The sequence below is a fragment of the Lolium perenne genome, chromosome 5, assembly GCF_019359855.2.
Source record: "Lolium perenne isolate Kyuss_39 chromosome 5, Kyuss_2.0, whole genome shotgun sequence".
NCBI classification, from domain to species: Eukaryota; Viridiplantae; Streptophyta; class Magnoliopsida; order Poales; family Poaceae; genus Lolium; species Lolium perenne.
Window position 1 is genome coordinate 218,037,541 of NC_067248.2, and position 27,870 is coordinate 218,065,410.

Genomic DNA, 27,870 nt, shown 5'->3' on the forward strand with positions numbered 1-27,870 from the left:
CTCATGTACGAGTACATGTAAGTTAGCCACCATCCCGCAAGATGCAAAGTACACGAGAGAGAGAGAGGCGAAAATAAAATCATCAACGCCCAGAAAATCATCGTGTTCTACTCGTGCAACACATCTACACATAAAACCTAGCTCTAATACCACCGATGGGTTTGTAGCATAGAAAATAAAAATTCTACTGCAAGAACGAACAAAGCCAAGATCAAATATACGAAAAAGGAAAGATCTAATCTACTAGATGAGAGAAGAGAATAGATTAGATTCTTACCCTTGAAGAACCCAAGTGGTAACAAGATCAGATCTCGTGGATGATGTAGTCCGACACTTGCCGAACTCAAGTTCGTGATGAAGTCCTTCTGGCGCTGCAAGCGGGAAGCACCTCTATACTCGGGCACACGTACGATGTCGATGAAGACGTCCTCTCCCAGTTCCATAAGGCAACATATGGAGTAGATTCTCTGGGAATTACAGCAACAGGACATAGTGGTGTTGGCGGTGGAGGAAAAATCCAGCAAGGCTTTGCCTAAGCCTGCGCAGGAGGAGAGGGAGGGAGGAGAGGTGGTGGCTTGGGTTTCCGCGGGGTGGAGTGGCCGGCCCCTTGCCCCTCTCCTCTATTTATAGTGGGGGTGGCTAGGGATTCCCCCTTTGGCTCCACCTCCCTAGGCCGACACATGGGGGGGGGGGGGAGGAAACTTCTCCCCGAAGTTGCCTTCCTATTTTTGTGGGATTTGATGTTATCTCTCCAGGGTGATCCTTAGGGGCTGACCAGGTGGGCCTAGAGGGATGGTGCGCCTAGCCCATTAGGGCTAGGCTACACCCCCTCGGCTCATCTGGCCCCTCCCGGGTCAGTGGGCCCATAGGTGGCCCCTCCGGAACCATCTAGAAATCCTCTTGCAAGACACCGGAAAATTTCCAAACTTTTCCGAAACCCCGAAAGTAACTTCCCATATTTGAATCTTATTCTACAGACTATTCTGAATTTCGGAGACTCCAACAACATTCGGTCTCCAAACCATATTCATGTATCTACCCAAAGCAGCATCGAAACTCACCCAACAGTCCGTGAGTGATGCAAACATGATCGAGACACATCTTCGAGAAATAACCAACCTCGGGACATGGAGATTTGTAATGGCTCCAACATATTCAACTATGACCTCGTGATCAAAATGAATCGTACGTATTGTGACCAATTCCATTTGTCACATGATACTTTACTTATCCAAGGTTCGATCATCGGTATCAACCATACCTAGTTCAATCTTGTTACCTATAAGTACTCTTTTCTCGTTACGTGACATGACATCCCATGTGACCTAGTCGCATGCTTGCAAGCTATAATTGGATGCAATTTAACCGAGAGGGCCCTAAGTATATCTCTCCTTCATTTGGATGGACAAATCTCATTCTTGATTCATGAGCCTCAACTATGAATTTAAGAATACCCAATGTCACTTTTATAATCACCCAGTTACGGTGCGACGTTTGATGTCATTAAAGTATTCCTTCACTTTAGTGGTTAACACAGTGTCATGGTCTAAGGGTTGGGTTATTATGCATTTGAAGGCTGTAGAAAAATAAACTTAATGACTTAATCTTATTGCTATGATTACTATGGGTGTATGTCCATCATCTCATTCTCCTAATAACATGATCCTATTATTAACAACATCCAATGTTAATGACGAGGAAACCTTGATCATCGGCTAATCAGTAAGCTAGTTAAATAACATGCTTACTAAGGACTCCGGTTTGTTTACAAAACGCACATGTCATAATATTTCTTGTTAATAAAATTATAGCATGAGCTATAATTTTTTATCATAAACACAAAGATATAATAATAACCACTTTATTATTGCCTCTCGGGTATATCTATAACAGGCGCTTCCACGTCACCCTCACAGGACCACGCTGCTGCGCTCCTCGCCTAGCGCCGCATCTCAGGTGCAAAATATGACCCCACCGCCATTCACCATGGGAGGACCACCACCATCTCTTGGGGACACCGACCCGGATCCCATCCCTCGCTGCCATGACCACGCTATCCGGGGCGACACATCGATCTATGGGACCGAAGGGCTCCCCATAGGGAACAAGCCATATTGCGAGAACACCGCCCGGTGCCATTGTTAACCGGGGGGGGGGGCTTAAACCTCTAGATTCCTACGGTGGTAGAGGGGGGATGACAGAGCATTATATGGGGGCGGAAGCTAGGATGGCTTTGATGATCTTCAAAGGTTGAAGTTCGACATGTTTAAACATGGTGCAAGTTAGGTTTATAGATAAATTGGATCGTTTTGAATAAGTGTAAGAAATCGGGAGTGGTGTTTTGGAACATGTGAGCATATGCTATCCTCATTTTCAAGTGCATATTACAGATATTATGAAATTTCAAAAAAATTGAAGTAAAAATTTTGCACGTACATATTTACGTGCTACACGCTTACAAAGTCATTTCAGAAAAAATCGACTTATCATGTGGCCTGTGTAAAATTGAAAAAAATATCAGTGTTGAGAATAAGACTATTCACAAGATAAATTTTATCCTTTTTACATAGACCACACAAAATATTATTTTTTAATGAAACTTGGCGAACTCACATATATTATGGAGATGTACATGTAGAATGTTTTATAATTTTTTTGACACTTCCAAATATAGTTTTTTGGTAGAGGGACCATATACATCCGGGAGCCGAATTGAATTTCTGTAAGGAACCACACTATACACGATTAATGCATGCGGCAGTGCCAAGAATTTACATGGTTACCACCATAGATGGATTTGGAAAGTCGATTTGTACAAATGATATATTGGCATATTTCAAAAATATACACATATACAAAAAAAAATCGTTTATACAATAGCATATAACATTTGATCGCTCTATTTTTAAAAAAAGAAGAATAAATACAACAATGTATAACATGGTTACTTAACGACCAGATTGCATAGCATTCATAGCTTTCTTCTCAATGCTGAAATATTCAGCACTGGCGATTGTCGAGCTGGCCATGGGCTCGGAAAGCAAGCCTTCCATCTCTTCGGGGTTCTCTTGCGCCCATGGATGCTGCATCACCTTCATCAGTGCATCAAGCTTCTCTGTAACCTCCTTCATTGAGGGCCTGTTATCACCACACATATCCAGGCAGTGCTTTGCTATCTCTGCGATCTCTTCAAGGATCTCCATGTTGTCTTCACCTTTGACCTGATCATCTAATATGTTAGCCAGCCTATTCTCCTTCATTGCAGACATAAACATCATTGCTAGACTCTTTTCTTTCTCTGGGGCATCAAGATTGAACGGTATTCTCCCTGTGAGAAGCTCAACAAGAACAACCCCAAAACTGTACACGTCGCTCTTGTCTGTCAAATAGCATGTTTGCATGTACTCTGGGTCGAGATAACCACATGTCCCTTGTACAAGTGTGACGAACTGTGACTCATCAGTTGGTGCCAGGATGGAGGCGCCAAAGTCAGAGACTTTAGCGCTAAGGTTGCCATCGAGGAGGATGTTGGGGGACTTGACGTCTCCATGTAGGATCGGTGTTGAAGCCGACGAGTGAAGGTAGGTGAGCGCATCTGCAGACTCGATGGCGATCCCTAAGCGAGTAGCCAAGGAGATATACCGTCCATGGTTCCCGTGGATGAGATGGAAGAGCGTACCATTCGGGACGAACTCGTACACCAGCATGGGGACTTCCACTTCGAGGCAGCAACCAAGGAGCTTCACAATGTTTCTGTGGTTGATTTGGGATAGGATTGCCATCTCCTTACCGAACTCTTTCTTGTGTTGCTCGTCGATCGTCTTGCATTTCTTGACAGCTACTTCCACGTCACCCTTGAGAATTCCCTTGTACACGGTTCCATGTCCTCCGTGACCCAGAACTTGTTTTTCACTAAAGTTGTCCGTCGCCTGCTGCAATTCTTCCTCGTGGAAGATTTTGAATGCGTTGCCCTCTTTTGACTTCATCTCGTTAAATAATATCAGACCTCCATGCTGCCGAAAGTAACTCTGTTTCATTTTCCGTAGCTTCCTTTTCTCTTGGACCAAGCATGCACATGCTACAAATATCACAAGGACAACAAGCCCAATACTTGCACCTACAATGAGGTATTTGTTCGAATGAACAATCAGTAGCGACCACTTAATAGTATTAGAGTTTTTCCTTTTTGAAAAGCATTATATTAGACTTTACGCATGAGAAAGATACAAGTTACTACCGTTGAGGACTCAAGTATACCGTTTTGAACATGGACGTATTCTCCTAGTGTAAAACTTTGATCATCATCTTGCATAAATATATTTTTCTATCAAAAAATTATGCATTACAAATGTATACTTCATATTATAACAGATCTAATAGATATTTGTTTTTCTGAACAGACACTTCAGAATTCAGATACACAACCCTATTTGTGTTGTACTAGCTTGCCTCAAGATTTCCGTGTTGGCTCATTTATCTCATATGTAGCAAGCTTCTGTTTCTCGTTTTTCTCAAATAAAAAACATACTATATAGTTGAAACTTTGCAGGTCACTGAAACATCAGAAACAAAATGTGCAGAAAATAGTTCGGAATTTTTTTGATACCATGTAAATATAAATAATACTCTTTATTTAAATAAAGTGTTCTTTTACATATTCATTGCACGCTTAGTTTTTCGTGAATCTTGATTCTATTGTACCGTTCACCTACCAAATTTGAAGATTGGAGAAACAAAAAAGAACAATTTCAAACAATGTGAGTGTGTAGGAGAAGTCCCTGGCTCCCTGCCTAGACACATCTTTTCCAAAACATCAATTTTACATGATCAGTGTGGATCCATTTTTGAATAAATATTTGTCTGGTAAGAGACCGACCACGTTTGTGATCGGAGGGAGTAGAAATTCGGCCGAACACGGAATGTTGGTTCTAAAGAAAACAATCCAAGTATCACGCCGGTACAACTTTTTTTTTTCACGTGACATTCGATTAAGTGGAGTTACTTTAGTGCTCACGGAAGAAAGGAACTTACCAACAACGGGCATGGGCTGGAAACCGGAACCGGAACGCGTTTGAATTGGCACGCAAGCGCCATTCGTCATATAATATCCTGGGCTGCACGAGCAGCTGAAATTCCCCCGCGTGTTCTCGCAGATCATGTTATGGCCGCAACGATTAGCATTTTCGCTGCATTCATCAATATCTGTAACAACACGATTGCTAAGATATGCATACAGGGTGATTGGTGAGTTAACTGATGAAAGGAAGTAAATACAGTAGGAAGGAACCTGTGCATCCATCCTTTTCGTAAGGGTTGCCTTGGTACCCATCGGAGCAAATGCAGCGGTAACCTGTCTCCTTGCCGCGGGTGGTATCAACGCATTCGCTATAACCGCTGACACATGCGTAGGAGCTCGTGTTCTTCTTAGCTACCTCGCAAGTCAACGGCTGTGCTCTCCAGTTCAGGACCACTGGAACTCCACCCTTGTATGTATCAATAAACACCGTCGAATTGACATAGCTGGTGTTGAAACTGAATTTATCTTTTTCCATTACTACCACGTAGCTGCAAGGACTATCTTGCCATATTTCGGTGGTGTTGTAGTTTTGGTTGAAATAGCCACTATAATACCGAGTAATGTCTTTCGGGACATCGGCCTCGCAGCAGCCGGCACCAGAACATAAGCCATTCTCGAGGGTGACGTTGTTGGCGCACGTCGCAAAGCAACCTATTACATACTGCACGCGCGTACAAATATATACAACAAGTATCAATATCATAATATTAAACATAGTACTCCGTCCGGTCAATATTAATGTACTTTACTTTATCTAGATTCATATGAATCTAGTTAAGTTTTCTTTGACTAATGCATGTGTATCTAGATAAAGTTGAGTCCATTAATATGAATCGGAGGGAGTAGTATAATACATGAACCACCATAATATATATTTTATGGTGTACCAATAGATATCTCTATGACCAATATGTTTGTCTTTATACATAGTTTTTTTTTAATTTTACATAGTTAAATCTTACAAAGTTTGACTCTGGCCATAAATTATATGCAACATATTTTAGAATATAGGGAATTCCTCTTCAATAGGTAAGATGTTGTAAACACACATGAAGTGTTAATGTGGTCACTGTCCTTTTGTACAAATCTATACTTCTTATAAAACAAAATCCCACTAAGTACAATTAATATTTGTCTATCTCAACATGCAAGCTATCCACATCACCTATTCCCTTAGCTAATCATTTGTCCACCTCATCCCACTAATAGTTCTTATTTATTATCTATCTCTACATGCAAGATATTCATATTATCTATTTTTAACCATTAAACTAGCAATGTCATCTTTTGTTTCCCCTCGATTGATAATATCGCACCCTCGTGTTATATCATTATATAGTTAAGTGATGTACAACTTGAACACCGAAATAGTTTGACAACGAAAAGAACTCTTTGCGAATTAAACTCAATGTTAATTACGTGCTCTTATATATGTAACCACATATGACGTTTTTAAAAACATGCGGCAATGTGCATGCATTTTTCATGCAAGCCATCATTATCATTTGGTTTTTTACCTTATCTAAATCAATCACGTACACCTCTGAAATATAATGATTTTTAAATTTTCAAATACCTATCTATTTCATGGCTATTAAATTTAGTGTCTCAACTCCTATGGCCAACTAAATATTGCATATTCTATAAACCAAGTTTTATGTATTTTATTAGATTTCTTAAAGAGATATCTGCTGCAACGCGCGGGGTATTGTTCTAGTAAGGAAGTAAAGATTATACCATTAAAACAGAGTGCACAACTAGAAAATGTACATGTGTGTTGCTAAGGCGCTTCAAAATGTATTGTATTTTAGCGTGTTATCCTATGTAGTGGTGTATGTGAACATACAACCTCTCAAATGCATTATATTTTAAATTTTTTGTATGCATTCAATAATTTTGTAGACAGCCATGCATGATATTAGGCTAGCAATGAATTTTTTCCTATGGGTCAACACAAGTGTTGTATCTTAGATAAGATAAGATACAACACTAATCTCATTCTTAATTAATATAGTGTGCATACTCCATTGTGAAAGTTCTAATGTGTGATTTTCCTTGTTACAACACTAATTAGCTTGTTCCTGCTTGACGCACCATTGCCATTGTATCTTTTTGTCGAGCTTGATGAGTTAGTCAATTCATAAAAGTAATAGGTCTCTCATTTAGCAACAAACTATAGTCACGCTGGAAGTAAACTGCTGCTAGGGTCAAAATGGCGCGGCTCAAAAGTGGAAAGGTTTGCGGTGGATACCTATGTACCTAAAGACGTGGAAGGGCGTAGCAAGCCACGAAATGCTATGGGAAATTGAAAATAAGCATAGACCCGGAGATTCCTAAATAGGTCAATCTTTTAAACTTCCTGTTGAGATTAAGATCTAATAATTACACATCGAATATCATGCGCATGTTTGGTTGCTCGCAATCCCATTTCTCGCATCCAAGGAGCCAAAATTTCGTCACTTGGTTACCTGAATCGTTTGGAATCTTTGCATCCCACGATTTTTGAAACAACCCAAAACATGAACCATGAGGCACCCTCGGTTCATCTGCACGCCCTGGGAACCGCGGGATACGAGATGTTTTCCCTTAATTCCCGACTCCACTCTCCTCACCTATGAAACCTCCATTCTCTCACCCCATTAGGGGTTGCCCTCCATGGACGGTGTTCCTCCATATCCACCTCCGCCATGCCACTCCCTCCTCGTTCACCGGAAATAGGTGCAATAAATTTGAGCAGTGACCCAACTTGACAAGCTAGCGACTGACAAGGAGGACGATTTGCAAGGGTGCTCAAATCATCTTCCTTGGTCTGCTCGAGGCCTCGAGCAATGAAGGCAGCAACAACGATGGCCGCATCGGTGGCCAGGATCTCCAGTGTGGATGTGGGTAAGGCGCCTACCTTCGTCGGGATGACCCTTGCTGACTTTGCGGAGATTTTTTCTGCCACCGCGGAGGACACTACCCTTGCGGCGGGGGAATCATCGTCCACTGCGACAGCTCTATCTACTGCTTTGAGCGCTTCCTCAGTGCCTTTGGTACCTTTTTATGCGACTACAACGCCCTGATTTCTCCACTATAATTACTTCCAGCCATTGATTTGATTTATGGTTAGGATTTTTTTAGTGCGGTTATCAACGGTTGATTATGCACTTCCCGACGAGTGGCCGGAGTTGACATTATTGTTCGTGTACATGCATGTTGATTGGATATAGGTTCGATGACATCTAGATATTATGGATTCATCATTGCTTGATTTAGGTATTGCCAATGTGTGCACGTGTGATTTTTGCACTGCCCAAATTAGGAAATGCACTATATATGCATGATCAATTGTTGGTTTATTAGTGCATTTCTCAAATTGGACAATGCACTATTTGTGCATGGTCTATTGTAGTTGTAGTTGTACTTATGAGCTTGTGCCCTGTCATGATCTAGTTAGTCTGCATGGTTTCCCGTGAATGTTTTAGTACATTCCTAGGTGTGGATTGGCATGATATAGAACGTGTGCATTGGCATGATATAGAACTTGTGCATTGCATGACTCATAACTTGTGCATTTTCCATATCTATAACTTGTGCTTCCTAGTTCTACTACAACTGTGTATTGTTCTTAAAACTTTGTCTAACAAGGTTCTTAAGTTGGACTTCGATGCGGTGGGGAGGGGCTGGCGTCCACCACCTGGGTTGCAAGACGTGCGCACTGAACCGCTGGACTAGGGCGCTGAAGCCCGCGGTGTCGGGCAGGGTAGAGGTAGTGGTGGTGGCTCTTCACACCTGTGGCCGTCAACCGAAGCTGGGACACATCCCCAAGGCCCTAATTCCTCATTGTTGCTACGCCCAACCGGACGTCAGTGACTTTCACATGGTTGTCATTCCACTGACGTTCTGGCAGGACCTGAAGGAGTAGACCAGGATCCCTCTGCCCCATAGCGTGGCAGTGTTCTCCTGTTATTGGTGCAACGAGTGGGTGCATGTTGCCTATCACCGTGGGCAGATGGTGACGGGAAGGAATTGACAGAAGATCGTTCACAAGTACATTCTTGAGTACAACGACGTGGTAGAGTTCAAGATTTAGGCCTTCGGCTTGAAACAGATGATCTCAACAAGGATGGAAGCTCCACCGCAAGGCGGTACTCCTACCCTAACCAAGGCTAGGCAATGGCCAATGACGATGGTGCCTACATATTTATGCTCTAGTCCTATGTTTGTTGTATGTAGTAGCGGAATATTCTGAACTACTAAACTTCTTTTAAATGTGGGTGGCTTTTTATCAGGGGTTAAACCCTGATTTTCCAGGATCATGGGATGTCCCTGCTAATGGTGATTTTTGGCCAGTTGGTGTTAATTAGTCTGAACCCATGACTTTTAGATGCATGTGGATGATTAATGCCTAAGTGCACTTGTTATGGATATAAGTTTAAACATGCCTACTAATTTGAACTGTAGTTCTTAGCTATGAGACTAGTAATATCACCATATTCAAAGTAGGTAACCACATCACATATTTGCACATAACCAATCATAGTTTTTCTCTTGCAGTAAGTCGAACTACAAACATGGACAAAACCTCATTGCGGGCATCCAAATGAAATGCAGGAACAACCCCAAGCTCGATTTCCACTCATGTTGTATACGGCGGGCCAAAAGCAAAACACGGGAAAACCGAATGCGAGCAACCAAACAGGAGAATATAAATAATTTTTTTGAGGCATGCATAAATTTAGGGTTTGTGAAGCATCATACCGATGCAAAGTAACATAATACAAATAAAATCCGCCAAAGTTATTTAAGTTTGACTTATATATGCATGTACGGTTTCATACTATATTTTTGAGTTTCAGAGAGATTTGGTGCTTTTGTGTGATTAAAGAGCTAAACAATAAAACTATTATATGATATATGCATACTATGGAGCAAATATTCCATCACATTACAAAATAATAATGCACAAGTTCATGTTTCTTACCATATCGTGGTGGCAATAAAAATGGAAGACATTTTCTAAAAATAAAGTATACATAACCTTTGGCAGACTTTGGTGTGGGAGAACAAACTCCTAGTGTGCTACTTGTTTATACAACAAAAACATATTTATTGGCTTTGAAGTATACATTTTCTCAATTATTAATCATTTTTAGTAATTTATAGGTGAATTCACTATTAAAAGCCGGTAGCAGTTTTCTCTCTATGTTTTTAGGTTCTTTCAAAGGATAAAAATCTAAGAAAAAATAATAGATATTTTCAGATAGTATGAGATGCCACCCTTGAGACTTAAGGTTTCTTGCAATTGTAATCATAATCCTAGGTCCACTTAACAAGTATTTTCCACCATATGCGCAATGGGCCCGCTATACGAGCATGTCAGCCCACCAACCTAGCCTAATTATTGTTTAGCACAAACTTACAACATGTTTTTGGACCTCATCTCTAAAAGATTAGCCTGTTAGAAAAGGACACCTGAGACTTATAAGTCGCTTCTGATCTTTCTCCCACAATCGATGCGGTACTAAACCAAACAATTCTCTCGTGCCACATCAGTCATCACATGGGCTTGCTTAAAACAGCGTTCCATCTCACCAACCATGAGTGACTACCACGAGTACACACAAGATTTGTATTCGGGCCACGTGAGCTCTAATATTAATTTTTATTGCGGTAAACACAACATCAGTCTACCAGGATCAAGCAATCACAACACGACGATGGCAGATTTTATAACAAGGTCCAACAAACTTGGCTACTCCCGAAAATGGACGCTCCCGAAGAGGAAGATGGGGCACACATCTTTTTTAGATGCCCGCATGCCGTAGCATTCTGACAAGCTATGCGTGAAGAATGGTTGATCCCGAGAATTGACAACTTATCAGGCGCTCGTGAGAAGTGGTTGGAGGAGCTCCTCTTATCTCTGTCAAAGGAGTTATGTGATAAAGTGTTGATGATTCTTTGGAGAACCTGGTTCGTGCGCAACGAGATAACTCATAATAAGCCAATGCCACTAGTGGAGGGGTCAAGAAGGTTTATCTGTTGTTATATGGCGTTGATACGTCCAATTTGCATCACTATTTTGTATCATAATTTGCTGCTATTCATTGATATATTTCATGTTTGGGCACAATACTTATGTTATTTCATCTATTTTGCATGTTTCATCATTATTGGAGGATCAAGCACCGGAGCCAGGATTCTGCTGGAAAAAGAACCGTCAGAATGCAATATTTCGGAAGATCAAATGTAGAAGGAAATTATACCAAAAATCCTATTTTCCCAGATGACGAAGGAAGCCAGAAGGGGGAGCCGGGTGGACCCAAGGTGGGCCCACACCACAGGGCGGCGCGGCCCATGGCCTGGCCGCGCCACCTGGTGGTGAGGGGGCCCCACAGCCTCTTTCGCCTCCTTTTCTTCGCGAAATCCTTCGTCCCGAAGACCTAAGCCACAGAGGGTACCTCGCGAAGAGTTACAGCCGCCTCTGCGGGGCGGAGAACACCAGAGAGAAAAGAGCTCTCCGGCGGCTGAGATCCGCCGGGGAAATTCCCTCCCGGAGGGGGAAATCGACGCCATCGTCACCGCCATCGAGCTGGACATCATCTCCATCACCATCACCATCATCTCCACCATCATCACCGCCGTCTCCACCGCTGCACATCGTCACCGCCGTAGCAATTTGGGTTTGATCTTGATTGTTTGATAGGGGAAACTCTCCCGGTATTGATTTCTACTTGTTGTTGATGCTATTGAGTGAAACCGTTGAACCAAGGTTTATGTTCAGATTGTTATTCATCATCATATCACCTCTGATCATGTTCCATATGATGTCTCGTGAGTAGTTCGTTTAGTTCTTGAGGACATGGGTGAAGTCTAAATGCTAGTAGTGAACCATGATTGAGTAATATTCAATGTTATGATATTTAAGTTGTGGTGTTATTCTTCTAGTGGTGTCATGTGAACGTCGACTACATGACACTTCACCTTCATGGGCCTAGGGGAATGCATCTTGTATTCGTTTGCTAATTGCGGGGTTGCCGGAGTGGCAGAAACCTAAACCCCCGTTGGTATATCGATGCAGGAGGGATAGCAGGATCTCAGAGTTTAAGGCTGTGGTTAGATTTATCTTAATTACTTTCTTGTAGTTGCGGATGCTTGCAAGGGGTATAATCACAAGTATGTATTAGTCCTAGGAAGGGCGGTACATTAGCATAGGTTCACTCACACAACACTTATCAAAACAATGAAGATTAATTAGCCATATGTAGCGAAAGCACTAGACTAAAATCCCGTGTGTCCTCAGGAACGTTTGGTCATTATAAGTAAACAAACCGGCTTGTCCTTTGTGCTAAAAAGGATTGGGCTACTCGCTGCAATTGTTACTCTCGCACTTTACTTACTCGTACTTTATTCATCTGTTACATCAAAACCCCCTGAATACTTGTCTGTGAGCATTTACAGTGAATCCTTCATCGAAACTGCTTGTCAACACCTTCTGCTCCTCGTTGGGATCGACATTCTTACTTATCGAAGATACTACGATACACCCCCTATACTTGTGGGTCATCAAGACTATTTTCTGGCGCCGTTGCCGGGGAGTGAAGCGCTATTGGTAAGTGGAATTGGTAAGGGAAACTTTTACTGCTAGTGCTGATTTTATTTCTGCCTGCTGCTATAATTCATTATGGAGAGATCTTCTCTCGAATGTTTGTTTGGAAAATCTACTACTACTGCAAAGGTAGTGGATAAGGCGCCAGGTGAGGAAGAGATACCATACAAAATACCTATGAAAATTATTGAACGTGTAGTGGATAACCTTTATACAGGGGATGGAACTGTCCACCCTGGAGATCATTTACTGTTTTTACATGAATTATGCGGTTTATTCAAGTGTGCAGGTATTGCTATGGATGAAGTGAGGAAGAAACTATTCGCTATATCGCTGTCTGGTAAAGCGGCGCATTGGTATAAATTACTGGATAATGGGGATTCTCTTGAATGGAATGATATTGTGCCCCGGTTTTATTCTAAGTTCTATCCTCCAAGTGAAATTCATAAGGATCGGAACCGCATATATAATTTTTGGCCTCATGATGGAGAGAGTATTTCCCAAGCGTGGGGGAGATTGAAGTCTTTAATGCTCAAATGCCCCATTCATGAGCTTCCTGGTAATGTTATTATTGATAATTTCTATGCAAGACTTTCTTTTGAAGACAAGACCCTGCTGGATACTTCTTGTTCTGGATCATTCACGCGCAATAAGGAAAAGTTTAAAAGGGACCTTCTTAATCGGATCCAGGAAAATACTGAAGGATGGGAAATCGACAAAGAAAGAGAATCAGGTATAAATTATGATTACAAATGCATTGAAGCTTTTATGGATACTGATAAATTTCGTAATATGAGTGCTACTTATGGTCTTGATTCTCAAGTTGCTGCCAATCTTTATAAAGTTTTTGCCTCTCATTATGAATTGCCTAAGAAGAATTTTGATAAGTATCATGAACCGTATAAAGAAAAAATTGATGCATCTATTAATAAATGCGTTGTAATTGAAACTGTTGATCATGTTATTCCTGAAGCTTATATTGAAAAAACTCCTTTCCCTGCTAAAATGAAGGAGTACTCTGTTATAAATAGTGCGGTTCATAAAAGTGAAAAGAAACCTATAGAACCTGAAGAACAAATAAAAGTTGAACCTGCTGTTGCAATAGTTAAAGATCTTGTGACTGAAAATGTAGAGGATGGTCATATTATTTTCTGTGAAGATGCTTCTAATATTTTTTCACATCCTAATAAACCCAAGCAAGCTAGTGTTCCTATGCTATCTGTTAGAATTGGTGATCATTGCTATTATGGTTTATGCGATATGGGTGCAAGTGTTAGTGCTATTCCTTATGAGCTTTACACGGAGATTATGCACGAAATTGGTTCTTGTGAACTTGAAGATATTGATGTGGTTATTCAGCTGGCTAATAGAGAAACTATCTCTCCAATTGGTATTGTTCGAGATGTGGAAGTTCTATGTGGTAAGATTAAATATCCTGCTGACTTTTTGGTACTTGGTTCTGCTGCTAGTAATTATTGTCCTATCATTTTTGGTAGACCTTTTCTAAATACTTGTGGAGCTATTATAGATTGCAAGAAAGAGAAAATTTTGACTAAATTTGCTGGTGAATCTTATGAGTTTAACTTCTCTAAATTTACCAAAACTCCTTATAAAATTGATCCGCCTAATGATGATTTTAAAATGGAACAGTGTGCATCTATTGTTCTTGTTCCTACTAATCCTTTGCAGCAACATTTGGAGAATAGCGAGAGTGAAGTTTTTAGGAAAGAAAGAGATGAGCTTGAGGAAATTTTTCTTCGCCAACCTTTTCTTAAGCATGATTTACCGGTGGAAGATCTGGGTACAACACCGCCACCAAAGGAAGATCCTGTTTTTGATTTAAAACCTTTGTCTGATAATCTTAAATATGCTCATATTGATGATAAGAAAATATATCCTGTTATTATTAGTTCTAAACTTACAGAGTTTGAAGAAGAAAGGTTATTGGAAATATTGAAGAAACACCGAGATGCTATTGGCTACACTCTTGATGACTTGAAGGGGATTTCTCCCTCTATTTGCCAACACGCCATTAATATGGAAGATGATGCGAAGCCTGTTGTTGAACCTCAGCGTCGTCTAATTCCTAAGATGAAGGATGTGGTAAGAAATGAGGTATTACGACTTCTTGAAGCTGGTATTATATATCCTATTGCTGATAGTAGATGGGTTAGTCCTGTGCATTGTGTTCCTAAGAAAGGAGGAATGACTGTTGTGTCTAATGATAATGATGAGCTCATACCTCAAAGAGTAGTTGTAGGTTATAGAATGTGCATTGATTTTCGTAAAGTTAATAAAGTTACTAAGAAAGATCATTATCCTTTGCCTTTTATTGATCAAAAGTTAGAAAGGTTATCTAAAAATACTCATTTTTGCTTTCTTGATGGTTATTCTGGGTTTTCACAAATTGCTGTTAAAACTAAGGATCAAGAGAAAACCACTTTCACTTGTCCCTATGGAACCTATGCTTATAGACGTATGCCTTTTGGTTTATGTAATGCTCCTGCTACTTTTCAAAGATGCATGTCTGCTATTTTTCATGGCTTTTGCGAGAGTATTGTAGAGGTATTCATGGATGATTTTTCTGTCTATGGGAATTCTTTTGATAATTGTTTGCGGAACCTTGATAAAGTTTTGCAGAGATGCGAAGAAACTAACCTTGTTCTTAATTGGGAGAAATGCCACTTTATGGTTAATGAAGGAATTGTATTGGGACATAAAATTTTCGAGAGAGGTATTGAAGTTGATAGAGCTAAAGTTGAAGCAATAGAGAAGATGCCCTATCCTAGGGATGTTAAAGGTATTCGTAGCGTTCTTGGTCATGCTGGATTTTATAGGAGGTTTATTAAAGACTTCTCTAAGATTTCAAAGCCTCTTACTAATCTTCTTCAAAAAGATGTACCTTTTGTTTTTGATGATGATTGTAAGGAAGCTTTTGAAACTCTAAAGAAAGCCTTAACAACTGCTCCTATAGTTGAACCTCCTGATTGGAACTTACCATTTGAAATTATGTGTGATGCTAGTAATTTTGCTGTAGGCGCTGTTCTTGGACAGCGAGTAAATAAAAAATTGAATGTTATTCATTATGCTAGTAAAACTCTTGATGATGCTCAAAGAAATTATGCTACTACTGAAAAAGAATTGTTAGCTGTAGTCTTTGCTTGTGATAAGTTTAGATCTTATATTGTTGATTCAAAAGTTACTATTCATACTGATCATGCTGCAATCAGATACCTTATGCAAAAGAAAGATGCTAAGCCAAGGCTTATTAGATGGGTGCTTCTGTTGCAAGAATTTGATTTACATATTGTAGATAGGAAAGGTGCTGATAATCCTGTTGCTGATAATTTGTCTAGATTGGAAAATATTGCTTATGATCATGTTCCTGTTAATGATAGTTTTCCAAATGAACAATTGGCTGTAATAAAGGTGAGCTCGCGAGACAGTCCTTGGTATGCTGGTTATGCTAACTTTATTGTTTCCAAGTACTTGCCTTCGACCTTTTCAGCTCAGCAAAGGAGGAAATTCTTTTATGACTTGAGGCATTATTTCTGGGATGACCCACACTTATATAAAGAAGGAGTGGATGGTATTCTGCGAAGATGTGTTCCCGAATATGAACAGCAGGAGATATTGAGTAAATGTCATGGGAGTGCTTATGGAGGACATCACGCCGGAGATAGAACCGCGCAAAAGGTTCTACAATCAGGTTTTTATTGGCCAACTCTCTTCAAAGATGCAAGGAAGTTTATTTTATCTTGTGATGAATGCCAAAGGGTTGGTAATATCTCCAGACGCAATGAAATGCCTATGAATTATACTCTTGTTATTGAACCGTTCGACTGTTGGGGATTTGACTTCATGGGACCTTTTCCCTCTTCAGAAGGTAACACTCATATACTTGTTGCTGTTGATTATGTTACTAAATGGGTGGAAGCCATACCTACAAAAAGTGCTGATGGTGAGACCTCTTTAAGAATGCTTTTAGATATTATTTTTCCTCAATTTGGAGTTCCTAGATATATTATGACTGATGGAGGTTCTCATTTTATTCATGGTGGTTTTAGAAAAACTCTTGCTAAATATGGCATTAATCATAGAATTGCTTCTGCTTATCATCCTCAAACTAGTGGGCAAGTAGAACTATCAAATAGAGAAATTAAATCTATCTTGCAAAAGACCGTTAATAAAACTAGAAAGAATTGGGCAAGTAAATTGAAGGAAGCATTATGGGCTTATAGAACTGCTTATAAAAACCCCATGGGAATGTCACCTTATAAAATGGTTTATGGGAAAGCTTGTCATTTACCCTTAGAACTAGAGCACAAAGCTTATTGGGCTGTTAGAGAATTAAATAAAGATCCTAAACTAGCTGGTAATAAGAGGTTGCTGCAATTGAGTTCTCTAGATGAATGGAGAAGTGAAGCTTATGAAAATGCTAAACTCTTTAAAGAGAAAGTTAAAAAATGGCATGATAGAAGGATTATCAAAAGAGAATTTAATGTTGGGGATAAAGTCCTATTGTATCGGTCTCGTCTCAGATTCTTTGCAGGGAAATTACTCTCGAAATGGGAAGGACCATATGTTGTTGAGGAGGTGTATCGTTCAGGAGCAATAAAAATTAGCTCTCTCCAAGGCAATGTCACACAAGTGGTGAATGGACAAAGGCTCAAGCATTATATCTCAGGTGATTCTTACAATGTAGATGTTGATGTTATTCGAGTGGAAACACCGGAGGCTTTCATCAAAGGACAAATTGACAGTCCACCAGAACTCGACTTTGAATAGGTAACAGTACTGGTAATGAAAAGTTCGCAATTTACTTTCCGAACAATATTTTTGCTGTTTTTGGAAAATATGAAAAATTACGAGTTCGAAACGGAGTGGAAAAGACGCACGAGGGCGTGCCACCATAGGCCGGCGCGGCCTGGCCTGGGCCCGCGCCGCCCTATGGTCTGGCCGCCTCGTCGCCCCTTTCCGACTCTGGTTCGACCTGGTACTTTCCTTTTGTCGTGAATTTTTTTGCTATATAATCCCCCGGACCCCTGGAGGTCCGTATATCGATTTCTCGACGTGTTTTGTTTCGAGCTGTTCCTGCCAGGATCTGTTTTCAGTTTAGGAGCACCATGGCCTCCAATAATAAGGACAAGGGGTTTCCGGAGGAGGAAGTGAGAAGGGTGTCGTCAAAACAAGAGCAGCAAGCCGTTGGGAGTAAGCAAATCTTGGTGGGATCTGTTGACACTCGACGTTCTTTCTCTCATAACTTGCAGGGATCCTTACCACCTGCTCTTAGCCTCAACTCTTTCCCCGTGTTGGAAGAAGCTCTGCGGACTACTGATGAGTTTTGTGATCGATACCGGGCTCTAAGAAGAGAAGTGGAGATACTCCAGGAAGAAAATTACCGTCTCTGTAGGATGCTGGAATACTATCCGATCCCCATCATAAGGTCAATATCGACAACTTCAGATAACAATGAACATCTTCGAGTCTTAGTGCAGAATTGCCAAGATGAGAAACTGAAGCTGAAGGAGATCTGTAAGAAGCGTGGGAGGAGTTCATTACCACCATCGCCAAAGGAGTAATTCATCATCGGTATTGGCATCCCCTTGGTTTGTTCCAAGCTTGGGGGAGTGCCGCGGTATCACATCATCACTATCTTTTACTTTTTACTGTCAAGTAGTGTCATATCATGAGTAGGGAAGTTATCATATAAGATGGGTTGCAGTGTGGAAGTATCTCTCCTTTAGTTGGTTGTCTATGTATCCCTTGGTGTGAGTTGTCGTTATGAAATATTAATGAGAAGTCTTATCATTTACATATTGCACACCTTATTTTAGTTTGCAATTCTATTATATGATTTACCTTGTTCTTAGTATTGGTATCACTTTGGGAGCATCGAATAAATCTATTTGGTTTTGGCAAACTTAACATTGGTCAATAGCAACAACACTTTGAGGTTTAAGTAGAAAAGAGAAATACATGTAGTTGTTTCATTGTCTTTCTTTCTTGTTAGCTCATAGCTTATTATTCTGAAGCTAAAATTGTTTGTGCTTACAAGGAAGATGCATGATTGTTTCTATCACATGTATATTTGTTTGTTTCCTTCAACTCTTATGCTTGCTAATTAGCCGTGCTAGCCAAAGACCTGTACTGAGAGGGAATACTTCTCGTGCATCCAAACCTGAACCCAAACCTATGTCATTTGTGTCCACCATATCTACCTACTACATGGTATTTTCTGCCATTCCAAGTAAATACTTCATGTGCTACCTTTAAACAATTCAAAATTTATTACTTCTTATTTGTGTCAATGTTTTATAGCTCATGAGGAAGTATGTGGTGTTTTATCTTTCAGTCTTGTTAGGCAGCTTCCACTAATGGACTAGTGGCTTCATCCACTTATCCTATAATTTTGCAAAAAGAGGTGGCAACGGGGTTCCCAGCCCCAATTAATCAACTTTCATTAATAATTCTCTTCACATGTTTTGCTCTGATTCATCAGTAAGCAATTTAATTTTGCAATAGACACTCCTCCATGGTATGAGATTGTTGGAAGGCACCCGAGGATTCGGTTAGCCATGGCTTGTGTAAGCAAAGGTTGGGGGGAGTGTCATCCTTAAATAAACTAAAGTACATGTGTAAACAAAAGAGAAGAGGGATGATCTACCTTGCTGGTAGAGATAACGTCCTTCATGGGAGCCGCTCTTTGGAGGTCTGTTTGGCAAGGGGGTTAGAGTACCCGCTACCAGTCGTTGACAACAACAAACACCTCTCAAAACTTTACTTTTATTCTCTTTATATGATTTCAAAACTGAAAAAGCTCTAGCACATGATTTAATCCCTGCTTCCCTCTGTGAAGGGCCTGTCTTTTACTTTATGTTGAGTCAGTAAACCTATTTCCCTCCATCTCAAGCAAGCATTTGAGTAGTTGTGATCAAACCATTATATTGTGATTTACTTCATCATGTCTTTTACTTTTCCTTGTTTAGTACAAGTTTTATCTGAATGAATATAGCTTTGCAAGTTATCAATGATCATGAGGAGACTATTATGATTGAGTATGCAAGTTGTGCAATATAAACTTTAATATGAGAGCATTGCTCGATAGATAAGTATAACCTGTTAATTGTTCTCTGACCAAGAACGAAGTTTGCCATCACCAACTATGATTTCTTATGCACCTTTATTTGTGATTACCTTATACTTGTTTCAAGTTGAGTTATATGAGGAAGTTGTTTACTAGAATGTCTTGTGTGAATGAATATGATGCCTCTTGTCCGTATTTTATTTATCGACTCTTCACTCCATAAATATGTGGTCCTGTTTACCGAGTTCAGTTCCGCTTGGGGACAAGCGAAGTCTAAGCTTGGGGGGAGTTGATACGTCCAATTCGCATCACTATTTTGTATCATAATTTGCTACTATTCATTGATATATTTCATGTTTGGGCACAATACTTATGTTATTTCATCTATTTTGCATGTTTCATCATTATTGGAGGATCAAGCACCGGAGCCAGGATTCTGCTGGAAAAAGCACCGTCAGAATGCAATATTTCGGAAGATCAACTGTAGAAGGAAATTATACCAAAAATCCTATTTTCCCAGATGATGAAGGAAGCCAGAAGGGGGAGCCGGGTGGACCCAAGGTGGGCCCACACCACAGGGCGGCGCGGCCCATGGCCTGGCCGCGCCACCTGGTGGTGAGGGGGCCCCACAGCCTCTTTCGCCTCCTTTTCTTCGCGAAATCCTTCGTCCCGAAGACCTAAGCCACAGAGGGTACCTCGCGAAGAGTTACAGCCGCCTCTGCGGGGCGGAGAACACCAGAGAGAAAAGAGCTCTCCGGCGGCTGAGATCCGCCGGGGGAATTCCCTCCCGGAGGGGGAAATCGACGCCATCGTCACCGCCATCGAGCTGGACATCATCTCCATCACCATCACCATCATCTCCACCATCATCACCGCCGTCTCCACCGCTGCACATCGTCACCGCCGTAGCAATTTGGGTTTGATCTTGATTGTTTGATAGGGGAAACTCTCCCGGTATTGATTTTTACTTGTTGTTGATGCTATTGAGTGAAACCGTTGAACCAAGGTTTATGTTCAGATTGTTATTCATCATCATATCACCTCTGATCATGTTCCATATGATGTCTCGTGAGTAGTTCGTTTAGTTCTTGAGGACATGGGTGAAGTCTAAATGTTAGTAGTGAACCATGGTTGAGTAATATTCAATGTTATGATATTTAAGTTGTGGTGTTATTCTTCTAGTGGTGTCATGTGAACGTCGACTACATGACACTTCACCTTCATGGGCCTAGGGGAATGCATCTTGTATTCGTTTGCTAATTACGGGGTTGCTGGAGTGACAGAAACCTAAACCCCCGTTGGTATATCGATGCAGGAGGGATAGCAGGATCTCAGAATTTAAGGCTGTGGTTAGATTTATCTTAATTACTTTCTTGTAGTTGCGGATGCTTGCAAGGGGTATAATCACAAGTATGTATTAGTCCCAAGAAGGGCGGTACATTAGCATAGGTTCACCCACACAACACTTATCAAAACAATGAAGATTAATTAGCCATATGTAGCGAAAACACTAGACTAAAATCCCGTGTGTCCTCAGGAACGTTTGGTCATTATAAGTAAACAAACCGGCTTGTCCTTTGTGCTAAAAAGGATTGGGCTACTCGCTGCAATTGTTACTCTCGCACTTTACTTACTCGTACTTTATTCATCTGTTACATCAAAACCCCCTGAATACTTGTCTGTGAGCATTTACAGTGAATCCTTCATCGAAACTGCTTGTCACACTCAAGTCGTCACATGTTGCAGTTTTTGTCATTAAGGTTGGCTAAAATTCCTGTGGAGCTTGGCTCAGTCGAGTTATATGGATACATTGCAGCTCGGGATAATCTGAATCCATTGCTTAATTATATCGTCAATTTTAGCAGGGATGATCCCATCATCGTGAAGCAGGTGTGCACATCTATATATGTCTGCAATTATTTCAATGAATAAGTCTATTAATAACCTATCATTGGAGGTTCATGGCATCGGATGGCAAGGCAGGAGCTGGTATGATCCTACGGGCACATGATGGGACTATCATTTTCTCTGCATGTAGATCCCTCGAGCAGTGTAACTCCGCGCTGGAGGCGGAGCTTTGCGCCATTATGGAAGGTACCGCTCTAGCAGTAGAACGTTGCCAGCAGCCAATCATGATCGAAACAAACAGTGCGGAGGTTTTGCGGATGCTCACGACTACTGCAAGGGATCGTTCACCCTTGGGGCATATTGTCGCTGAAGCCAGACCCTGAGGGCATCTCCAACCGCGCGACCCAAACGGACGCGCTGGGCCGTCCGTTTTGGGCCGTTTGGGTCGCCGCCCGGACACGCGGACAGCGCCCCGCGTCCGCGTGTCCGTTTGGGTCGCGCGCTGCGTTCAACGCGCGGACGCATCGCATAAACCGGAGAAAAACGAAAACAAAAAAAGAGGCAAATTTAAACGAAATTTCATTGAACATATGCCCTATTTTGCGCAAATTTAGTACATAGCCCCTATATGGGCTTTTAAATTTAAACTAATATAAAAACCCTCTATTAGGGTTTGGTCGGCGGCGCGGTGGCCGCCGGTGCGCCGCCTAGCCCCTGTGGGCGTCGTCGTCGTGGACGACGTCCCCGGGCGGCGAGGCGCTGTTGTGGCTCGACCGCGCCGGGGATTCCAGCCACGGAGACCACAGGGCCTCCTCCCACGGCGAGTGGGGGTCCGGAGCCACCCGAGGCTGCGGCGGCGCACGGAGCAGCGCCTCCTCCCCGAGGCGCTGTCGCCCTCCGCCAGGCGCGGCGCTCGGCCACCCGGCGCCGCCACTCCTGCCGCCGCTGCTCCTCGCGGCGCTCCTCGTCGGCGCGGCGCCTGGCCTCCTCCCGCCGCGCCGCCTCCTCCTCCTCCCGTCGCGCCTGGCGTAGAGCTCCCAGCCCTCCGCCTCCTCGACCTCCTGCCGGGCCGCCTCCTCCATCTCGGAGGTGCGAATGGCCTCATGGAGGTCTGGCCATTTCGCCTCCTCCTCCGCCGCCGAGATCATCAGGGCGGCGCGGAGGTCCGGGTCCTCCTCCGAGGACTCCGGCTTCGGCTCGAGGAGGAGAGGCGGCGGTTGCGGCAATGCCGCACCGCCGCGGGCGGCCTCTCCGATGTGGAGGCCGCGGTGGTTTCCTACCCATGGCCGCCACCCCGGCGGCCGACGGCGGCCGCTGCTCGCCTCGTCGTCGTTCGCTCCGGGAGCGAACCGTCGCTCCGGGAGCGAACCGTCGCTTCGGGGCCATGGCGGCGGTTTTGCTCGGGGAGTGGAGTGGGGACTGGAGTGGATGGCCAGATCCCCTCCAGTCCCCATTTAATAGTCTCCCTGGTCACCGACAGGTGGGCCCAAGGGAGACGAGGCGACCAGCGCGCGGACGCGAGCGGACGGCGCGTGCCATCCGCGGCCACGCAAACCTAGCCCAGATTTGGGCCGGGTTTGCGTCGTTCCGGACGCCGCGGCCGTCCGCTTTTGCGGTGCGTCCCCGCGCTGGACCGCGTTTTTGTCCGGCTCGACCCAAACGGACGCGCGGGCGCGGTTTGGGTCGCGCGGTTGGAGATGCCCTGATGAACTCAGAACAAGTGGCTGGTATTGTTAAGATTTCTAGATCACAGAATGTAGCAAGTCATTTGTTAGCTCGTTATAGTAGATTGAATGGCCATACTGCTGTATGGTTAGGGATAGGGCCAGAGCCTATTCTGGATGCCGTGTTGAGGGATTGTAACACTTCTTTATATTCTTAATACAATCCCTTTGACCCCGCAAAAAAAAAGAACATCACAACAGTTACAAAGGGTGGTAGCTATATATGTGTGCTTTGACTAATCCGACATATCACAACGTCTAGTATTATTGAGTCAAGATTTCGCTTTGAATGTTGAGTCAAGATTTCGCTTTGAATGTGTTTCGGATGACTTTACCAAGGCATATTTAATTGCTCGCCAAGTCATTCGCACGTCTGTCCGGACCAAAAATAGGGTATTTTATTTGGGAAACGATTCTAATCGGGTGACCGATCCGCGGCAGCGATCGGTTGTTCCTACTCACGGCGCTGTTTCATGGTGGCCCACCACTTGCTGTGCTCCGACGCTCGCTCTTTTCCCTTTGTTTTGATCAATGAACCTACTTACCTACGCGCATTGAGTATCTCAAAAAAAAAAAAACCTACGCGCATTGAGCCCATCGATCGACAGCTGCCTCACACGCACCCGTTGGCCCAGCATGCTCTGCTGCTAGATAGCACTAGCACAACTAGCACCGAACGTCATGTTCCAGCCCTGCTGCTCTGCATGCAAGTATGCACCGTGTGATGGCTGCTGCTAGCTAGCTACTAGTACATATTAGCCAACTATATGTTGTGATTCGATGCAAAACTACAAATTAGCCAATAATTTAGCTACTCCTCTTATCCGTAAAAGTGTCGAGGATATCGCACTAACCTTGTACAAAGTTTATGCGGAGTCACCAACGCTTTTTTTTTAGATTAGAGGAAGTACAATAATTTTGGCTAGTTTTTGTTGTGAGGCCTTTTCGTAATTTTATATACGTGTCTTTTAATTGTCGTCCACGGCACACCTTAGCAGCCTCGTCGGTGCCACCACCCGCCTAAATGATGTCCCGAGTTGAACTCTTATTGTTGTACTTGTTATTGTTTAAAATAGTTGGTTATTTTTGTTGGAACATGTATATTTTTGCATCACTAATCAACTGTAGAAAATTTTACACGATGAATTCTTAAAGTTGTAATAGTTATATATTTTTATTGTAAACATTGGTGGTTTTGTTGGAATTGGTAATGATTATTGTTGGAAACGAGTCTACCGCAAAAGAATTCGCACTATAAACTCTTATTGTTGTATTAATTATTTATTTTTGTAGAAAATAGCTAGTAAATTTTGGTGGACTCAGTGAGGATTATTGTTGTCAACCGCAAAAGAATTCACACTATGAATTGTTAATGTTGAAATAACTATATATTTTTGTTGTAAAAATTGGCATTTTTTGTTGGAATTGTCAATAATTATATATAACAAGCGAGATGATGTAAGGTTTTGTAGGAGTTTGCAACAAGTTGTCTTATCCTCGAATTTTTTGATGTTGTATAAGTGTTTTTAAAATGTAACAAAAGTCTATTAATTTTTATTGTAAACTAACATGAGAGATGTTGTAAGGTTTTCTGAGCGTTTGCTACAAGTTGTATTTTCCTTGGATTTTTCGATGTTGTATAAGTGTTTTTAGAATGTAACAAAAGTCTACTAATTTTTATTGTATACTCAGATGCGAGATGTTGTAAGGTTTTCTGAAAGTTTCCTACAAGTTGTATTTTTCTCGGATTTTTCTTTGTTGTATAAGTATTTTTAAAATGCAGCAAAAACCTATCAATTTTGTTGTAAAATCAGATGTGAGATGTTGTAAGGTTTTCTAGGCGTTGTAAATCAATTTTTAGCACACACATGTTGTTTAACCACTTTTGTAACATGGTTTTTTCAGATGTAACATTAGATTTGCTGTATGCAAGTTGAGGGATTTTGTTGCAATATTAGGGATAAGTCACTTTCGTGTAATTTTTGTGTATAACGAAGTACTATATTGGTTTAGGTGGATAATTTTGTACCACGGGTTGATTTTGCAAAAAGTGAGCAACTAAAATGCAAATACGTGGCATAGGTGATGATGTGCTTTGGATGCTGATCGGATGTTGAAAAGGACAAATGATTTTTTAGGTTTAGCATCGAGCGGCCTATGCCTTGCGTACAACTTGCAACTGTGCCTTTTGGTGCACCAGTGCGTATAATATGTTGTATTCATATGACAATGTTCAATTTTATAATCTTCTGTTGTACAACTTCGATTCTTTTTCTATGGTTTTAACTTATATTTTCAGTTTTCAAGTCATTACTGCCTACCCTGTGAGATACTCGTGTACCTTGTGAGTGGAAGTATAGTGGACGTTTTTTTAGTGAACTGACACGTAGTGCCCAGCTAGCTAGCGGGCAGGCAGTAGCTAAGAGTAAGCCTGCATGCAATCAAGCAATTAAGTCATTCACTCCCTTTGTTAACGCACATGCATGCAGCAGCGATACAGACGGAGAGCGCAGCAGGAGCGGGGCAAAGCGACTTGACGAAAGCGTTGTTCTGGACCAACAGATATGACCGATCAAACGGCTGTCGTAGACCAATCCCTGCGCATGGATCGGTCGGCCGACGCGGAGCGTGCGCCATTTTATTTGGCTATAAAATCACAATTCCTAAAGCAGCCAAAACCTTGCCCCGGTAGGCACGTTTGATCTATGTGTTTCTAGCTAGCAACGCGCTAACGTGACCTTGCTTCTAATCTATTTCATCACAATCCTCCTCTAATCTAACAAACCATGTTTCGATTCGAGAAGAGTTCTATGTGAAAAAGACGCGCCTTGATGTTGCGGTTCCATTCCCACTACCGGCACTAGTTTCTCCGAGTGTTTGAAGGTCTATTTCGTGCTCATATATGGAGATTTTTGGACCAATTTTGTCAAAATCATCACGTGCATTAGACCATTTAAAATTTTCTTCGAGGAGTAGGTTCATCTCACAGTTTCTCACAACTTACATTTTCTAAGTTTCCATTTTGAATTGATCTACATTTTCGAATGTGTCCCACAGAGGGGACTTGAGGCCGTAGGCAGGGTCCTCCACGAGGTGTCCGCGCTGACGCATTCCCATCCTAAATTTGTGCTTAGAAATGGGTCGACGTGAACACCTTGGTCTGTTTGGATCGGGTGCGGGGGCTAGGTTTTTCATGTTCTCTTGTCCGCGCAGACTAAAATAGACATGGTCGGTCTGTTTGCGTCGGGCCGATGAAGATGCCCTAATACATGTCGCCTCCGTAGAAGGGACTGTGATGATACCTTCTGCAACACAGACGATGGATATGGTCATCGAATGGTGGCGGCTAGCAACGTCTTCCACACCAATGATGAGGGATCCTTCTGAGGCTGGACCTTGCTGGCCGTCACCTCGAAAGAAAATCCCTGCTCACGGTGACGTCCGCATGAGGTCCAAGCATGAGAGAATCCCTTCTCCCCTCCCTGGTGTGGAAGATGCCCATGGCCGACACAATTAGATGACCTTCACCACCCACGACTTTGTGGAAGATCTCGCACCATCACACTACCTTCTACGGAGGATGGAGAAGATTACGACGAGACATGCATGCATTAGGACGGTTTTGCATTTTTTGAATAAAAAATAAGTTAGAGGAGCACACAAAGCACAATCGTGTGACGATTAAGAAAGGGCCACGACACAAGGATGGGTACACTGCCCCGTGTCTGTACTTTATAATTCCACTGTCAAATATCATTTTGTTTGTCACGTTTGAATATGTGAGACGTATTGAAAAGCAACGAAACATATTGGTTTCGTGCATCGGTTGTCCCGTACACAAAACAAAGTTATTTCTCCTCTATCATTATGCTAGTTGGCGGTGTTGTTGCCTCTTTTGGCAGCTTCGGTCTATATGTTCATTGTAAGGTTTTGAATGAATGAAATAAAAGAGAACGTATGTGTTACTTTTCGATGCAGATACCGGGTCTCAACCTCTTTTTAGAAAAAAATAACTCAGTAGATAAGAGAAACTGGAGAAATACTTACAGAGGAACTCATCATATAAGCAAGAGTATTGCACCCGACGACGATAATTGTGTTATTCACTTCAGATATCCAGAAAGGCGAGCCGGTGAGGTCCAGCCAACCATTATTGATCTCCATGGTGCCTGTGGATGGGACATAGCACTGCGAGGAGATCGTGGGGGCCTTCACCCAGGCCATGCCCTCAGCCACGGAGATCTTGGTCAACTCGAGATTCCACTTAAAGGGCTTCATGGCGACGCCCCCGGTGGTATTGCAGCTGAGGGTAAAGCCGGGGTGAAACGAGCAGTCATCGCCGATGCCGAACGGGAACGGGATGTCCACGTCGCCGCACTTGGTTGGGCAGCCGAGACGCTGGCCGGCCGATACATTGGCAGTGGCCAGCACCCAAATCGCCGTAAGGCAAAGAAAAATATGGCCAGAAAGAAGAGGCCGAGAACAACCCAGCTTCATAATTGCTGTGAACGGGGTGGCAGTGTGGTGTGGATGGATGGGTGCA

General features: G+C 42.4%; 1 protein-coding gene across 1 annotated transcript; it reads right to left on the reverse strand.

The window, feature by feature from the left end:
* Positions 1 to 2,911: 2,911 nt before the first annotated feature.
* LOC127301947 (wall-associated receptor kinase 3) lies at positions 2,912 to 27,841 on the reverse strand. The gene is made up of 4 exons (XM_051332258.1): positions 27,375 to 27,841; positions 5,288 to 5,738; positions 5,032 to 5,202; positions 2,912 to 4,117 (listed from the first exon to the last, which is right to left on the reverse strand). The coding sequence occupies exons 1-4, from the start codon at positions 27,822 to 27,824 to the stop codon at positions 2,949 to 2,951; spliced, it is 2,241 nt and encodes a 746-aa protein (XP_051188218.1). The 5' UTR covers positions 27,825 to 27,841; the 3' UTR covers positions 2,912 to 2,948.
* Positions 27,842 to 27,870: the final 29 nt, after the last annotated feature.

Bases quoted from the DNA above. Each gene is read 5' to 3' on its own strand.
- LOC127301947 (XM_051332258.1), bottom strand. From the start codon at position 27,824: ATGAAGCTGGGTTGTTCTCGGCCTCTTCTTTCTGGCCATATTTTTCTT. The intron at 5,739-27,374 runs GTAAGTATTTCT...ACGCGCGTGCAG, and splicing joins CTTATATGATGAGTTCCTCT to TATGTAATAGGTTGCTTTGC. The intron at 5,203-5,287 runs GTTCCTTCCTAC...GTGTTGTTACAG, and splicing joins CGAAAAGGATGGATGCACAG to ATATTGATGAATGCAGCGAA.